The following is a 14067-nucleotide window of genomic DNA, read 5'->3' as shown; positions in this document are numbered from 1 at the left end:
GAAACGTCTAGGGTTGATAGAAGATTTCGCCAATTGATGCCTCCAGAATGAAAATTTGGGGGCAAAATTGTAATTCAGCTTGATTATGTAATATTTTTCCATGTAGTGAGTTGGTCGCCCTTGCTATACGCCATGGAGGGGTTTGATCTTCGTCCCAGAGAATCTCGATCATTGATCTCGAATTCCCCTCTAAAATATAAGTACCTCGTCCTAGCTCCTCACTCAAAAGAAATCCTATATCGAAAGCTTTCATTTCGCAGTGTAGAGGAGAGACCGCCGATGGAGTTATAGATACAAGTTTGCGGTTTGTTATTTACTTTTCAAGAAAAGTTAGTTACCATGTTGTACATTGCAATTAAAGGTACATACTCTAATATTCATAATAATTTCCTAATTAAAACTTTGGTTGTCGCTCTAAACTTCAGTGAGAGTGCTTATATCAACTAATGAATCTCGAGGAGCTTGAGGAAGTAGAGAACTTAAAACACCGGTTTGAACATCATATTCATGCCAATAATTAATCCAAGCACAACGAGAGCTTTTGACATTTAAGAAAAATCTGTCACCATCAAAGAACACGGGTTGAATATAAAATCCATGATTCCTCTTCATTTCTATCACATACTTTCTCTTAATATCCCACTTGTTGTTTTCATAACCATGGAGTACCCAAGTTATTATTTCATAGTCCACCGTAACCACAACAAGATTAACTTTATCTTTTACAACTCCAAACCAAGCAGAACACCACCAACATGTGCGCTTTACCATCTGGGATACACTCTTTGGTATTTCAATCAGCCTACACTCTTCTTTATCCATACATAGTTAACCAATGTATAATCCCTCAAAAGCAAACAGGGCTATGAATTGGTTTGTCCACTTTAGAGCCATTACCAAAGCTTATCTCCGTAGATTTGTTGAAATCTCTCCAATGCCCTTTTTTTGGTATGAAAATTTTAAACTCGAAATCCGTGTTTGCTGATACCAAGCAAACCACACTGTAATGATAGCCCAGAGAGGAGGAGAAGGAGGTTGGGACTAACCCGAATTCACAATGTTTACATTTGTAAGGAGATGGAATAAGTCCTTTTTTCTTGGTTAAAGGATTGAAAATGCACAATGATGTGCATGTAAACCTGTTTGATATGCATTTTACGAGACTAATCAAAAGAAGGCCATGACAACTAGCACGAATGACTTGTCCAACGTGCTCTCTGCCTAGAGAAAAGTTAGTTGTACTAATGAGATGGGGTGAAGAACGATCAAGACATAGGTTAGTGATATTTCCAGGAGTTGGACCTTCCCAATAGAAATTACAAGTATCGTACTGAGTGGTTTGAAGACTCCTAGTAGTATGTTTGTTAATAAAGAAAGGAAAGGATCAAAGATCAAAGAATACCATCTTTTGTTGATAACTTTGAATCCACCTAAGGTTTTAGCAGGCACTCGAGTTAGAATCTCACTAAGAATATTGTTGTCTAGGTTTTCTATCACTGTTGTCGCTGACATAAAACAGTTATCATCTGCACACAAAGAGAAGAAAGAACTTAAAAAACTAGCTCTAAGTAGCAATTATCATCATGCATGTCTAATACACAATTCCTATTGTTTAGGGTTTCCACATAAAAATTAAGTTTTCAAGATATCTAAACACGAACAATGGATTGAAATCTAGCAACCAATTCTTCAATACCAATTGAATATTAATTACTGTTAGAAAGGTTGCGAGTCTTAGACACTCAATTGCAACTAAAGTCGAATATCGAATAACACGAAGATGAGCAACTTTGTAGATAGATTTACACTTAGAGATGAATTACTTACAACTTCTTCTCTCTAAATAAGGAGATAACAATTATGAACAACCTCTCTCTTATTCTAGGAGATATACTATCAACTCTCTCTTTACCAAAGGAAAGACAAGTATTTAGAAGAAACTAAACTCTCTTTCTAATACTAACTCACTTTCTCTTCACTTGACTTGCTTATGGGATGGAATGGATGGGATGAGAATGGGATGATCTTGAATTGAAGTTCTTCATCTCCTTTTATAGTGTTGGAGGAGAAATATGGTGTGGACACCTCAACAAATGAGGTGTCTCACCAACTCATGGTGTCCTCTTGACAAATTGCCACCTCAAAAGATAAGAGACTTATCACCAAGGTGAGATGTCTCATTTACAATAGATGGTTCATGTTGCTTGACACCTCACATGGTAGTTGACACCAAGAGCTTGGTTGATGCCACCTCAAGCTTGTTGATGCCACCACAAACTTGTTGATGCCACCTCAAACTTCAAACAAAGTATCTTTACATTCCTAACATTCTCCCACTTAAAGTTACTTTTGTTTGTAACTTCTCCATCCTATCTACTTTGCTCTTATGCTGCTTACGTTTTCTGCTAGGCCGATGGAGGATCGACACCACATGAACTTGTTGTTGTCTACTGGCTTTGTCAATATGTCTGCTAGGTTCTCCTTTGTATGAATTTTCTCCATACTAATGCTTCCTTCTTCCACCTTCTCACGAACAAAGTGATATTGAACTCGTATGTGTTTTGTCCTCGAGTGAAATGCTGGATTCTTTGCCAAGTGCAAAGCGCTCTGACTATCACAAAACAGAGTTACCTTCTCTTGTTTGTGTCCAAGCTCTTCCAATAACATTTGCAACCAGATTGCCTCTTTGCTAGATTGTGTAGCTGCCACGTATTCTGCTTCCGTCGTAGAAGTGGCCACGATAGACTGCAGTTTCGAAACCCAACTTACTGCTCCTCTAGCAAGAGTAAACACATACCCTGTGGTGGATTTGCTTTTATCAAGATCACCTGCATAATCCGAATCAACATAGCCTCTAACAAGAAAGTCTGGTCCTCCATAACATAATGCAGCATTTGAAGTACCCTTGAGATATCTCAGGATCCTCTTCACCGTATTCCAATGCTCTCTACCAGGATTTGCCATGTACCGACTAACCGCTCCCACTGCTTGTGCAATGTCTGGTCTTGTACATACCATGGCAAACATTAGGCTACCCACTGCTGATGCATACGGTACTCGAGACATCTCCATCTTCTCTGCTTCACTGCTAGGACACATACTTGAAGATAACTTGAAATTAATAGGAAGAGGGGTAGAGATTGACTTACTATCTTGCATATTGAAGCGTCGCAAGATTTTCTTCAAGTAGTTTTCTTGAGAAAGCCAAATCTTCCTATTACTTCTGTCTCGGTGAATTTGCATCCCTAGAATCTTGTTTGCTGGTCCCAAGTCCTTCATTTCAAACTCCCTAGCCATTTGAGCCTTCAAAGTTTCAATACGATCTTTGCTGGGGCCTGCAACCAACATGTCGTCTACATACAACAGCAAAATTATAAAATCACCATCACCAAATCTCTTGTTGTAAGTACAAGGATCTGCATTAAGTCTGTTGTATCCCAGGCTCGTAATGAAGGAATCAAATCTCTTATACCAACATCTCGGCGCCTGTTTGAGACCGTATAGAGATTTGTTCAACCTGCAAACCAAGTTCTCTTTTTCTTCAAAACCTTCTGGTTGGAGCATATAAATTTCTTCTTCAAGTTCTCCATGAAGAAATGCAGTTTTAACATCTAACTGCTCTAAGTACAAGTCATATGTAGCACACATCGCCAGGACTACCCGAACTGTTGTAAGTCGTACAACAGGTGAGAATATCTCGTTGAAGTCGATACCTTCTTTCTGAGCGAACCCTTTCACTACTAGTCTAGCACGATACCGCTCCACTTGGTCATTGCTATCCCGTTTGATCTTGAAGACCCATTTGTTTCCGATAGCTTTCCTTCCATGTGGTAGATGAACAAGATCCCATGTATTATTTTTATGGAGAGCTTCTATTTCTTCTTGCATTGCCGCCATCCATAGAGAAGCTTCTTGACCTTTCATACCCTAAGAAAATACATCTTCTAGATTTCGAATCTAGCTTTGATGTTTCTTGGGCGTTGTACATCACGTACACTGGACTTCCAAACATATGTAAGCGAGAATAATCAGCTGGTTTACCTGTCCACATTTGCATTGGCGTCTTCAGATCAATTGCGGTTGATGGAGACCGATTGATCACATAGCACGCGGTCTTGACTGCTTCCGCCCAAAAAGATTTGTCCATTCCTGCAGCTCTCAACATTGCTCTTGTTCTTTCTAACAAGGTTCTGTTCATCCGCTCTGCTACTCCATTTTGTTGTGGAGTGTACGCCACTGTGAACTGCCTTTTGATGCCTTCTTCTTGACAAAAGGTATCAAACTCAATACCAGTATATTCTCCTCCATTGTCTGACCTCAGACACTTGATCTTCTTCTCAGACTCAAGCTCTATTTGCGCTTTGAAATTTTTTGAAAACTGGAAATACATCTGCCTTCCTCTTGATTGGAAACACCCAACATCTCCTGGAGTAATCATCAATAAAAGATACAAAGTATCTTGCACCTCCTAGGGATATAACCGGTGATTGCCATACATCAGAGTGAACAAGTTCTAAGATAGTCTTGCTTCTAGCATTTGAACTACTGAACTTTAATCTGTGCTGCTTACTAGTAACACAATGCTCACAAAATGGTAAAGAAACATTTTTGAGCCCTGGAAGAAGGTTTTGTTCGACGAGAATCTTCATACCTTGTTCTGATATGTGACCGAGTTTTTGGTGCCAAAGATTTGTTGACTCTTCTATCGAACTTGTTGATGCAACTGAAACTTCTCCCTCTTGTTGTGTTTCTCCTTGAAGCATGTACATATTAGCAGCTATCTTTTCCGCTTTCATGATCACAAGCGCGCCTTTGATCACCTTCATTTTCCCACCTTCAATATGGGTTTTACATCCGAGACTATCTAATTGTCCTACAGACAATAGATTTTTCTTCAAACCTTTAACATGTCGTACCTCCTGGATAGTGCGAACGGTACCATCATACATCTTCAGTTTGATGCTCCCAATACCAGCAATCTCCACAACATGATCATCTCCCATGTACACAGATCCTCCAGAGGTGGGTTCATATCGATGGAACCATTCTCTCCGAGGGGTCATATGCCATGTGGCTCCTGAATCCATTAGCCAAACTTCAGCAAAATTTCTTCTGCCTTCATGAACTGTTGTTGCCTCGCTGTATAAAATTTCGCCTTCATCCGAGGTACCTGCTACACAACCCTGAGCGTTTGACAGCTCAGGACTTTTTCCTTCTTTCTTCTTGAGATTCCAACACTCCTTTTTGTAATGCCCTTTCTTTCCACAATAGTGACACTTCACATTCTTCTTACTCCTTGATTTTGATCTACTCTGCTTTTGACTCCCACTTGAGCCACGTTCCATTGATCGCCCTCTCATCATCGTCGTCAAAGCTTCAACATGTTGTGAGCTTTCTTGTCTATCTTCTTTGTTTTTGCGTCGATTTTCTTCTTCAAGAACTGCAGCAGCAATATCATCAAAGGACAGAACTTCTATATTGGTGGTAATATTGATGATGAGTTGATCATATGAATCCGGTAGACTTTGAAGTAGAATTTCCCCACGTTCAACCGTGTCCATGTTATGCCCTATTGATGTAAGTTGAGAGAATAGAGTATTAAGGGTGTTGATGTGGTTTGTTACCGTTGTTGACTCCATCATTCTAAGAGTGTAGAGTCGTCTCTTCAAGAAGATTTTGTTGTGTAGTGATTTGGTCTCGTACAACTTTGTTAAAGTATCCCATATTTCTTTTGCTGACGTCTTTTCAGCTACACTTGATAATACTCCATCGGCTAGTGCTAGGTGTAGATTTGCAATAGCATTGCCATCTATCTCGTTCCACTTAGCGTCATCAAGCATATCAACCCGCCTATCTTCAATTGCCGCCAGACAATTATCTTTTCTCAAAATTGCCTTCATCTTCATTTTCCATAATGAGAAATTATTCCCATTGAACTTTTCTATATCGTACTTTGCCGCCATTATTTTGGTGTCTTCTTCCACTAACCAAACCGACAAGAACCTGAGCTCTGATACCACTGTTAGAAAGGTTGTGAGTCTTAGACACTCAATTGCAACTAAAGTCGAATATCGAATAACACGAAGATGAGCAACTTTGTAGATAGATTTACACTTAGAGATGAATTACTTACAACTTCTTCTCTCTAAATAAGGAGATAACAATTATGAACAACCTCTCTCTTATTCTAGGAGATATACTATCAACTCTCTCTTTACCAAAGGAAAGACAAGTATTTAGAAGAAACTAAACTCTCTTTCTAATACTAACTCACTTTCTCTTCACTTGACTTGCTTATGGGATGGAATGGATGGGATGAGAATGGGATGATCTTGAATTGAAGTTCTTCATCTCCTTTTATAGTGTTGGAGGAGAAATATGGTGTGGACACCTCAACAAATGAGGTGTCTCACCAACTCATGGTGTCCTCTTGACAAATTGCCACCTCAAAAGATAAGAGACTTATCACCAAGGTGAGATGTCTCATTTACAATAGATGGTTCATGTTGCTTGACACCTCACATGGTAGTTGACACCAAGAGCTTGGTTGATGCCACCTCAAGCTTGTTGATGCCACCACAAACTTGTTGATGCCACCTCAAACTTCAAACAAAGTATCTTTACATTCCTAACAATTACTAGGTTAATTTTCACCGTCATGTCTGTTAGAAAAACAATCAAAACCTTCGTACCCAAAGGAATCTTTTCTCAATTACAGAAATCTAGAGAAAAAGAGAGAATGATGAGTGACTAGGTAGGTTACCTCTTCCTCCTAGTTTTCTGCTTCTCACGTTCCTAATCGACATGTTCTGGTTACTACTACTACTACTAATTCTAGGGTTGTTGTTGTTGGTCATTCTGCAAGGTCGCTGCTCCTCCCACACCTCCTCTATACACAATTTGTTTCTGAAATTTTGAACTCTCTTCCTTCCCTCTTATCAACAAGAGATTCTTTTTTTTGCTTTACTTCTCTTGTAATTATGTAAATAGGCTAGCCAATAGTAAAGCAGATGGGTGGTATTAGCCTATCTTGTTGATGGACTGTTTATGTGTAATATCTTTTGTTGAATAGAACAGTTCACTTTAAAAATAAAAATAAAAAAATAAACGACGTAAAAAGATAGTATAATCAAAAGGGAGAAACTAGCAATTTATAAGTGTAGAGAGACCTTTGCAAAAAAAAAAAAAAAGAGAGAGACCAATAGTAATAAAAACGAGTCACAATCTTGATATATTGTGATTTTAGTGTTTTATACTGATTTCTATATGTCAAATTATAACATATGCTCCCTGGTTGATAATGTATTTTATTTTGAATATATTAAACCCTCATTGGTGAAACTTAGAATGAGAAGGGGCAGAATCTAGATGGGGATGGGCGTGGTGGGTAGGACACATGCGGCCTTCAGGTGCGTCGTGCGCACATGATCTCATGACCCTGTACCTCGAGGTCACCTTCAGGTGCGTCGTGCGCGCATGATCTCATGACCCTGTACCTCGAGGTCACGGGGCGTCTCATGGGATGGGAGAGCCATATAATTCTTTCAAACACTCTAATTCTTTTGTTTCTTTAAAGGACTTGGGGCAGATAAGATTGATGCAAATACCGATGATCTTTCTGTAGATAAAGACAAGGTTATAACCCCTGTCTGGTGGCCACAAATAATTTTACAAACTCAATCGTTAGAGATAAATCTAAGAGGTCTAATCTTAATCATTGAAAATAAGTTTATGAGGCATGATTTCAATAGACAAGTTTGAAAGATTTAATCTAACTGTTGGAGATAAGTTGGAGAGATATAAATTCAACCTTTAAATATTAGTTTGGAAGGTGTAATGTTAGCCATCGAATAGAAAGATTATTTAAAACAAATACCCTCCTCTATTATATAAATCCTTCACAAGAGAACACGATCGCGTGTTCCATAAGTAAACCTGCTTACAATATTCTCATTTAAGGGCGTTGTATTACAATCTGTGTCACATACATTGCATCCTTTCTTATCGGTTAGTTTGATCTCATCATTTAAATTCATATTGAGAATCTAAAAAAAGAGGAAAAATAAATAGACACTTAACATTTCAACCAATAAGTCACAATTATGCACTCACATTTCAAATACACACATTCTTTATCTTCTCAACCACCTCCTACACCATCCTCTCCACCCGCCTCCACCTCTAGTAATACTACCTCCGACCAACGCTACCACCATGTCCCTCTCTCTCTCTCTCTCTCCTCATCTTAATCTTCTTAAAAAGTATGTCAAATCTTGTTTTTTTTCGATTTCTTCCTCCAAACTTTTCTTCACCCTCATCTCCATCGTCACTTAATAATCTTTCTCCCTTAATTATCTGTGAAGGCCATCCAAAAAGAAAACTAGAAAGCAACATTTTCGGAAAACAATAGTATATGCTCTTCACAAATAAAAAGGGATCAAATCAGTTGTTCCTGAAGAAGAGATGTCATGCCCTTCTGAGGCGCTCTGCCTAAGGGCGGTTAAAGGATTCTAAAACAGAAGTAGGTAGCTGCTATGGAGTTCAGATTACACCTCAGTACTATAAAAAGTTCCATATATGATTAAATTACAACCCAACCTAAAATACTCAAATACTTTCCTAATGAAACTTTAGTTGTAGCTCTAAACTTTAGTGAGAGTGCTTATACCAAGATACGAATTTTGAGGAGCTTGAGGAAGTAGACAACTTAAAACACCAGTTCCGACATCGTATTCATGCCAATAATTATTCCGAAGATGTCGAGAGCTTTTGACATTTAAGAAAAATCTGTCACCGTCAAAGAACATGGGTTGAATATAAAATTCAGGATTCCTCTTCATTTCTATCGAATACTTTCTCTTAATTTCCCATTTGTTGTTTTCATAATCATGGAGTACCCAAGTTACAATTTCATAGTCTGGGGTAACAACAACAAGATTAACTTCATCTTTTACAACTCCAAGCCAAGTACGATACCACCACTGTGCGTACTTAACCACCATCTGGGGTACACTCTTTGGTATTTCAATCATTCTACTTTCTTCTTTATCCAAATTGAATGCAATAATATATCCCACTTCAGTTAACCAATGTATAATCCCTCGAAAGCAAATAGGGTTATGAATTGGTTTGTCCTCTTTAAGACCATTACCATAGCTTATCCTCGTAGACTTGTTGAAATCTCTCCAACGCTCTTTCTTCGGCATGAAAATTTTAAACTCAAAGCCCGTCTTTGCTGATACCAAGCAAACCACTGTGTAATGATAGTCCAGAGTGGAGGAGGAGGAAGAGGAGGTTGGGACTAACCCAAAACGACAACATTTACGTTTGTAAGGAGATGGAATAAGTTTTTTGTCCTTGGTTAAAGGGTTGAAAATGCACAATGTTGATATGAACCTTTTTGATACGTGTGCTACGAGATTAACCAAAAGAAGGCCATGACAACTAGCATGAATGATTGGTACACCAAACTCTCTCTCTAGAAAAAAGTTATTTGTTCTAATGAGATGGGGTGAAGAACGATCAAGAGATAGGTGAGTGATATATCCAAAAGAACCTTTCGAAAAGAAATTACAAGCATCCCGAGTGGTTTGAAGACTCCTAGTAGTATGTTTGTTAATAAAGAAAGGATCAGAGATCAAAGAATACCATCTTTTGTTGATAACTTTCAATCCACCTAAGGTTTTAGCAGGCACTCGTGTTAGAATCTCACCAAGAATATTGTTGTCTAGGTTTTCTATCACTGTTGTCGCTGGCATAAAACAGTTATCATCTGCACACAAATTAAGAGAAGAAAGAACTTAAGAAACAAGCTCTCAATGGTCATCATGCATGCCTAATACACAATTCCTATTGTTTAGGGTTTCCACATAAAATATACATGAAGATGGACAAAAAAATTAAGTTTTCAAGATATCTAAACACAAATGAAGATTCCTAATACACAAATGAATATTAATTACATACCCAATTCCAGAATTGACTAGTTTTAATACTGCAAAATCAGGTTTTCAATATCATGTCTCTAAAAAAACTATACTTGATCGAATCAAAATTTAAACCTAAACTAGACCCAGTTGAAAAACAATCAAAACCCTCCTCCTACCCAATGAATCTTTTCCCAAAATACAGAAATCTAGAAAGAAAGAGAGAGAATGATGAGTAAGTAGAGTAGGTTACCTCTTCCTTCTAGTATTCTGCTTCTCACGTTCCTAGGGTTTTTTTTAATGGTCATTCTGCACCATTTGTTTCTGAAATTTCAAACTCTCTTCCCTCTTGTAGCACAACCCGTACCTTCTCGCTGGATTCCTTATTGGCCCTCTTGTTGACAAAACGGGTAGACACTTGACAATCGAGTTGTCCATTGCCCGTCCACATAGCAATGTGGATATCGGGCTATTCAGACCCGGGCACAACCACTTTTTATTTCTTCTTTAAGTGCCCATAAGATACTGATAAAATTTTACCACAAACCGAAACCCACCAGAGTTTTATATCTTAACTTTTATTAGTAACTACAATCACTTTTTCCTTTACCACTAATGATGTGGGGCAAAAAGGTAGAGAATAAATTTTATTTATGTTCTTTTCTTACTTCCTGCTTTTCTCTCTCTCTCTCTAAAACCGTTTTTGTTGATAGTACCATACGAGATCATCGATTTTCTGGCGGGGAGCCGGGGAGGGGGGGTTGCCTTCGCCGGAATCTCCTTCACAATTGAAGGAGAGTTTCCCTATTTTAGTATTAATTTAGTTTTCTTTTTTTTTTTACATCTTTCTTCGTATTTTAGTGATGAGGAAGGGGGAAAAGAGGCAGTTGATATGATGGTGGTTCTTAGATCTTCATGGGGTTCTTCTTCTTCTATTTCACCAAATTGAAGATGTCTTACAAAAAGGAAAGAAAGAGGGGCATCATACAACAACTTTGATTTGATTTTCAAAGAAGATGAAAGGAAAAGAAAAGATTGATTTTGTAAGATAAAATAAATATGATAGGGAGAGAAGAGTTGTATTGATAGTTGGATAATATCTTAGCTATTACATATGAAGCCTTTATATAGGCTCAAGGAACCAACACTAATAATAGCCCATCCAATGTGGGACTATCTAACATGACTCATATGACACTCTATTCTCTAACACTCCCCCTCAAACCAATGTACTTATCAAGATATTGATAAGTACAATGGTTTGATACAATAAAACTTTACTCATTACAATAACATCTAAAAACAAAATAACTTAAAGGCAAAACAACTTTTGTTCTTCTCTTGAATCAATGGTGATTTGGGTTCCTCCATAGACTTCCTCCATAATACTCCCCCTCAAACTAATGGGACTTGCAAGTGTGGAAGACCATGAGTTTGAATAGATTTCCCTTGATGATGCTTCAAATTCTTACTACTAATGTTGGTGTTGCTTTAATGTGTGTGCTTGAGGTAAATAAGATGTAGATTAGTTGTAGTTTTGGCCCACTTGGGCTTTAAACAAGAAAGAAGAAGCATGATAGCTAGGCCCACTTGAGAATGAGAAAGAAAGATGAAAAGAGAGAAAAGCTTAGCCTACTTGGGCTTAAAAGAGAAAAGAGAAAAACATAATAGATTGGCCCACTTGGGCTTGAGAGAGAAAAGAGAAAAACATAATAAATTGGCCCACTTGGGCTTGAAAGAGAAATAGTTGAAAGAGAGAAGCTTAAAAGCTTGGCCCATTTGGGCTTGAGAGAGAAAAGAAAAGCTTAATAGCTTGGCCCATTTGGGCTTTAAGAAGAAAGATTTGTAAGAAATTTAGAGTGAGAAAGGTAAAGTATGAAAAAGATTTTAGAGGCACACTCGAACACATCATCACACCAAGTTATAGGCACCAAAATTCCCATGATTTTTTTTTTTTTTTTTTTGAAAGCACCATGTAGTTCTAGAGAGTATCATTCTTAGGAGCACATAAGAGAAGCCCAACCACTTTAAACCCTTTTTAATCCGAAATCTTAAAGGCACCACGAAGTAAGGAAATGAAAGTTGAAACCCTAGGTCACATTTCCACCTTTCTCTACTTCAAGAAGTCGATGATTATGATTAACATTCAAACCAGACAAAATAACAATACCACCATTTACCTCCTTCTAAAACCACCAACAGTAAAACCACTTTTAAACATTCCAAAAGTGGAGACCGATCTGGTTGTGGCGGTGGTTTTAGTGGTGGTGGTAGAATTCGGATCTGGTGGTGGAGAGATTTGATCTTTTGATTGAATCTGGTAGTGGTGGTTTGGGTTTCAGATCTGGTGGTCGTATAGGGAGATGTTTGGTGATCAGATCTGGTGAGGTGGTGGTGGTGGCGGTGGCTTGGTGGTGGTGACGGTGGGTACTGTGGTTAAGTGGCTGGGTGGTGGTGGTTGCGTGGAATTATGAAGAAGATGAATGTGATCATGGTGATGGTGGTGGTGATGTGGTGGTGGAAAAGATGGATGTAGTTCACGGCGGTGAGGAAGTCTGTGATGTTTTGTGGTGGTGGTATGGGCTTGGCATTTAGTAATGGTGGTGTTCATGTTTGGTATATGGTTTGTGGTAGTGGTACAGAGATATGTAGAAGATAAAGGATATTTAATCCTTCTCTAATTCTAGTACAATAATATTGGCAGTTCTGGCGAAAATGGCGGCTTTTCCGGCGAAAATGGCAGTTTTCCGAGAACGGTTTTCCGGCGACAATGAAGGTTTTCCGGCAAAAGCAACGGGGATGTCAATTAGTATTTTATTTATTTTGTATTATCAGTTATTTTGTTGACCTTTAGGGTCTTTTCATCCGTGATCTGTAGGATCCTTTCATCTTTCTTCTTTCTTTTTTTCGTCAGTGTCTAGTCCAATTTCTCTCACTTCATGAGGCACTTTACATTCGAAATTCTGAGAATTTACTTGTGTAACTCTCATGTTGCTGAACCGAGAGAAATAAACAATTGTGTAACTCCCATGTAACTTGTGATTTAATCACTCATGAATGAAAAAGGTTTCAATGGTTTCAAAAAAAAAAAACACATATCCAATCAAATTTTTTTTTTTTTTAATCTGTAACCAAGTCGAACAACCCATCTCCATTTTTGCTCCAACTCTAGTTACTCTTTATACTCATTTCTTCGATCTTAATGGTGCTTGAGAATTGATTTTTTTTTTTTTTGTTTGGAGAGAATAACAAAAAACAAGAGATTTAGAGAGAACATAAGAGATATAGAAAAGATGAGTTTTGAAGGAGAAAATATTATATAGAGAAAAATGAGAAGGTAATAGAGGGAAGAAAGGCCTTCTTAAAAAAAAATAGAGGGAAGAAAGGAATAGATTTGTAGAGAGAATAAGAAAGAAAAAGGTAAAATAAAGAGGATGAACATGGAGTCTTTGAGTATCTGTAATAATGGGACCAACTTTAATGGAGAGAGAGAAACCCTTTCTAGAGAAAGTTATAGAGACGAAAGAGATTATTTTTTTTTTTTAGTGAGGTTGAATTGAGAGAGAATGGGTTGGGGTTTTTAAACAGACTCTCTAAAATAAGACCACCATGTTAGAACAAAAATCTGAGTTTGAACAAGGGGTTTTTAGTATAATAGAGGAAGAGATTTTGAAACATTTGTGAAAAACAACCACCAAAAAGAAGAAGTTCATGGTGTAGAGATTGATTTTTGACATTAATTTTCAAGGGTTGCAAAAGACTACCTTGAAAGTTGAACAAAAAATAGTTGTTTGCTTTACTCTTTTAAATCTTCATCTCCTACTATTAACAAGTAGGGATAAATAGATCTAAGAGTTAGAAGTTGATCTTCAAACCTTCAAACTTTAATGGTGAAAACCATATATTGTTGAAGACTTACATGAAGAATCAACATTCTTTGAAACGAAACTTGACTACTAAAAAAAAAATCTAACTTATTTAGATTGAAAAGGTAAACTTAAACGACAATATTCCGGCAACTCTCCGGTGAACGGTAGCCATTGACGGACTACCGCCGCCGGTTAATCGGAAACCCAAGGATCTAACTCTTTAGAGTATATAAGCTCTTGATACCATGTAAGATAAAATAAATATGAGAGGG

At 37.7% G+C, this 14067-nt stretch overlaps 1 protein-coding gene across 1 annotated transcript; it reads right to left on the bottom strand.

Moving 5' to 3' along the window:
• Positions 1-8393: 8393 nt before the first annotated feature.
• Positions 8394-10291, bottom strand: LOC147551213 (F-box protein At1g20360-like). Its single transcript, XM_086670391.1, has 2 exons — positions 10180-10291; positions 8394-9772 (listed from the first exon to the last, which is right to left on the bottom strand). Exons 1-2 carry the CDS (start codon positions 10232-10234, stop codon positions 8643-8645), a joined length of 1185 nt encoding a protein of 394 aa, XP_086526517.1. The 5' UTR covers positions 10235-10291; the 3' UTR covers positions 8394-8642.
• Between the last annotated feature and the right edge of the window lie 3776 nt (positions 10292-14067).

Source organism: Eschscholzia californica, unplaced genomic scaffold, assembly GCF_041429995.1.
Source record: "Eschscholzia californica isolate CP2 unplaced genomic scaffold, dmEscCali1.0.p SCAF_3, whole genome shotgun sequence".
Taxonomy (NCBI): Eukaryota; Viridiplantae; Streptophyta; class Magnoliopsida; order Ranunculales; family Papaveraceae; genus Eschscholzia; species Eschscholzia californica.
Note: the sequence above shows the minus strand (reverse complement) of the source record. Positions and strands in the feature narration are given on the sequence as shown.

Excerpts from the sequence above, each read along its gene's own strand:
- LOC147551213 (XM_086670391.1), bottom strand. The coding sequence starts at position 10,234 with ATGACCATTAAAAAAAACCCTAGGAACGTGAGAAGCAGAATACTAGAA. Across the intron at positions 9,773-10,179 it reads CAGAATACTAGAAGGAAGAG|ATGATAACTGTTTTATGCCA; the intron begins GTAACCTACTCT and ends ATTTGTGTGCAG.